General features: G+C 33.3%; 1 protein-coding gene across 1 annotated transcript; it reads left to right on the top strand.

The window, feature by feature from the left end:
* Nucleotides 1-2,241: 2,241 nt before the first annotated feature.
* Nucleotides 2,242-2,809, top strand: LOC108362959 (uncharacterized). The gene is made up of 4 exons (XM_017616123.1): nt 2,242-2,300; nt 2,355-2,422; nt 2,565-2,665; nt 2,720-2,809. The coding sequence occupies exons 1-4, from the start codon at nt 2,242-2,244 to the stop codon at nt 2,795-2,797; spliced, it is 306 nt and encodes a 101-aa protein (XP_017471612.1). The 3' UTR covers nt 2,798-2,809.
* The last annotated feature ends 750 nt before the right edge of the window (nt 2,810-3,559 follow it).

Here is a 3,559-nt window from a genome sequence, read left to right as displayed (position 1 = left end):
CCTCTATCGATGTATGCAGATGTATTCAAAATCAGTAATCTGTCAAATTAAAATTTGCAGATGTTCATGAAAGGTATGAAGCCTTCGGCATAGCCGAAGACAGCGCGGCTCTTACTTGTTTTTATTCATATCGTAAATTGGAACTTCCGGTTGTGCCAACTGCTAAGTAATAACAACTCATGATGCAATAATTAAAGGTGGTGTACGTAGTGACAGATTGTTTCGACGACTCCCCTAGCTCAAGGTTCTATTTTGGAAGCATACGAAGCACGAGAGAAAAGGGAAGAAAAAAAGGCCGGTTTGCGAAATAGTATTACATTTAGACTTATTTTCGTATCAAAGTATTAAATGAAAATTTGTTTACTAAGTTTAAATATAAATGATTTACATATTTTTGGAAATACTTTTAAGTAAGTGGTTAGTAAATTTAAGATTAGTTGCTGCATTAGTATATCTTATTACATTAAACGAGCAATTCTTGTATATATGTATATATATATCCGTAGCGTTCTCGGAAACGGCTCTAACGATTTTGATGAAAATTTTTACCCAGATAATGTCTTGGGTTTTAAGGCTATCTGAATAGGCAATATCTCCGAGAAGACTTGTATAATGTTCCCACCTATTCGAAATTAGTTACAAATTAATTAAAACATCATAATATGGGTATCAAATGGAAGGTATTTTAAAGATCCCTAATTCAAAAATATTTTAAATAGGGTTGCTACCTATTTTGAATCACATATTTATTTAATTTTTTGTTTAGAAAAAAGGTAAATTAAATATTACTATTCATGGGTACCAAGAGAAGGTTCTTAAACAATTATTTACCTATATGGGCGAAACCGAGAAATAGTCAACCAAAATCGCAAAAAATGCATGCAATTCGAATTCTCTCATTTTTGTGTCAAAAAAGGCATACTACGTCCGCAACGCTAGGATTTGCCCATATACCAAATGTTATCCCTTAGGATAATAGTGTAAGGTTGCCACTTATTTTCGATTCTACACAATTTATCTAAAACATCTCAATATAAATATCAAATGAAAGGTATTGTTGAGAACTTTGGTCAGAAAATATTTTCCATCAGGGTTGCCACGCTTCTATGTAATGCAAATTTTTATTTGGTTTATTTCAATCAGCATTTTTTTATGTATACACAGTACATATTCGCTCAAGATATGTACCATTCATTCTAGCGTATTTCGGAATAGGGTTGCCACCTAAATTTTGGAGTAAGAAATTTACTTAATAGATATCGAAATCCAATTTTTTTTTATTACCAAAACATTTTTTCAAAGCTATCCAAATCTTGAAATCTTTAAAAAGTATAATGCACTCCGGGCAAAACTCGGTCAACCTGGTACTAATAATAAAATCAGAAAAAGACGAATATTTTATGATTTTTTAATTAATTTATTAAGTCTTTTAATTTGAAAAAATGTATATACTCACAGCAGGCATAGATAGAGGAGATACATATATAAAAAATCATATCTAAACAATCAGAGGTATGGAAGATATACCTTATATAGCACCAATCTAAATGATTTTCACAATTTAATGGGTTTAGCTACCTACATCAAGGAGATATATCGCAAAGACTGGTATCTGAACAATCAGTTGTATGGGACCTATATGTTATAGTGGTCCGATTCTTTCGGTTACGACAAATGATAAAGACATTATAAAAATACACCCACCTACCAAATTTCATCCGGATATCTCGAAAACTGAGAGATAGATTGCATACAAACAGACGGACAGACGAACGGACGGACAGACAGACGGACAGACGGACATGGCTAAATCGACTCAGCTCGGCGTTCTGATCATTTAAGTATACATTTTAATGGGTCTATGTCTTCTTATTCTGGTACTTACAAACATCGGAAAGGTATAGAAATAACGCGATTTTTTAGCAACTTAAAATTTGAACATTGTTATATTAAAATTAAATGAGCTAAAAAACTGCATACCAGGTAAATCCGAGTAAAAAGTTTAAAATTTTAATGAAAATTCGTTAAATTTTCCTTAATATTGTATAAAGTTTGAAACTTTGATTTATATACTTTTGTTTGTAGTATGAACCATATTTTTGTACAAAAATACCAAACAAATTGCAGTTTGCAAAACATTGTGAATATTTAAAAAAACAAGGGTGTACGCAGATATAAAGGTTAACTTATGACGAAAATACGCCGGTGGTGGAAAGATGGCTCTAAATTAGTTTAAGCAAGATGATAGTGCAGCGACCGCAATGTACGTTTTTTTTTTTGGGAAAAGAATTCCTCAAATCGTAAGTATTTTATGTATATCCGATAAGGAAACTATAAATAAAACTATTCCAAAGGTGTTTTGCTGTTTTGTGTGCCCGTGCATTCCACCAACTTGATCGGCTGCCTCTTAACAGCATTTTTTGAATTACTGCAAAACCACCGCTGCACTCGTAAGTACTTTTGCAAAATTTAATTAAGCAGCTATAATGAATTTTTTTCACAGGTTTTCTCTTGCTTTGGTTCGCTGCCTGTGTACATCTTGGTGCCAGCTGCGGAGAGTGGACCAACTTTTCGTGGCCGTGTGACTCTCACATCGCCACTGCGTGTCTTCCGCTTCTCTTTCTGTAGGACCACTGCATCGTATGTTTCTTCTGCTGCTCCACACGTAAGTACTGTTGCAATACCAGTTGACGCAAATATAAATGGAATTATTTCACAGGTTTACGACTGCTTGGTGTTCCCTTATTCATCTGGCTCGTACATTGCGGTCGCTGCACTATCATCTTGCTTAAACTAATTTAGAGCCATCTTTCCACCACCGGCGTATTTTCGTCATAAGTTAACCTTTATATCTGCGTACACCCTTGTTTTTTTAAATATTCACAATGTTTTGCAAACTGCAATTTGTTTGCTATTTTTGTACAAAAATATGGTTCATACTACAAACAAAAGTATATAAATCAAAGTTTCAAACTTTATACAATATTAAGGAAAATTTAACGAATTTTCATTAAAATTTTAAACTTTTTACTCGGATTTACCTGGTATGCAGTTTTTTAGCTCATTTAATTTTAATATAACAATGTTCAAATTTTAAGTTGCTAAAAAATCGCGTTTATTTCTATACCTTTCCGATGTTTGTAAGTACCAGAATAAGAAGACATAGACCCATTAAAATGTATACTTAAATGATCAGAACGCCGAGCTGAGTCGATTTAGCCATGTCCGTCTGTCCGTCTGTCTGTCCGTCCGTTCGTCTGTCCGTCTGTTTGTATGCAATCTAGTCTCTCAGTTTTCGAGATATCCGGATGAAATTTGGTAGGTGGGTGTATTTTTATAATGTCTTTATCATTTGTCGTAACCGGAAGAATCGGACTACTATAACATATAGCTCCCATACAACTGATTGTTCAGATACCAGTCTTTACGATATATCTCCTTGATGTATGTAGGTAGCTAAACCCATTAAATTGTGAAAATCATTTAGATTGGTGCTATATAAGGTATATCTTCCATACCTCTGATTGTTTAGATATGATTTTTTATATATGTATCTCCT

The sequence above is a fragment of the Rhagoletis zephyria genome, unplaced genomic scaffold, assembly GCF_001687245.7.
Source record: "Rhagoletis zephyria isolate East Lansing unplaced genomic scaffold, Rhagoletis_zephyria_1.1 Rzeph_scaffold_01153, whole genome shotgun sequence".
Lineage (NCBI taxonomy): Eukaryota > Metazoa > Arthropoda > Insecta > Diptera > Tephritidae > Rhagoletis > Rhagoletis zephyria.
This window is presented reverse-complemented; position numbering and strand designations above follow the sequence as displayed.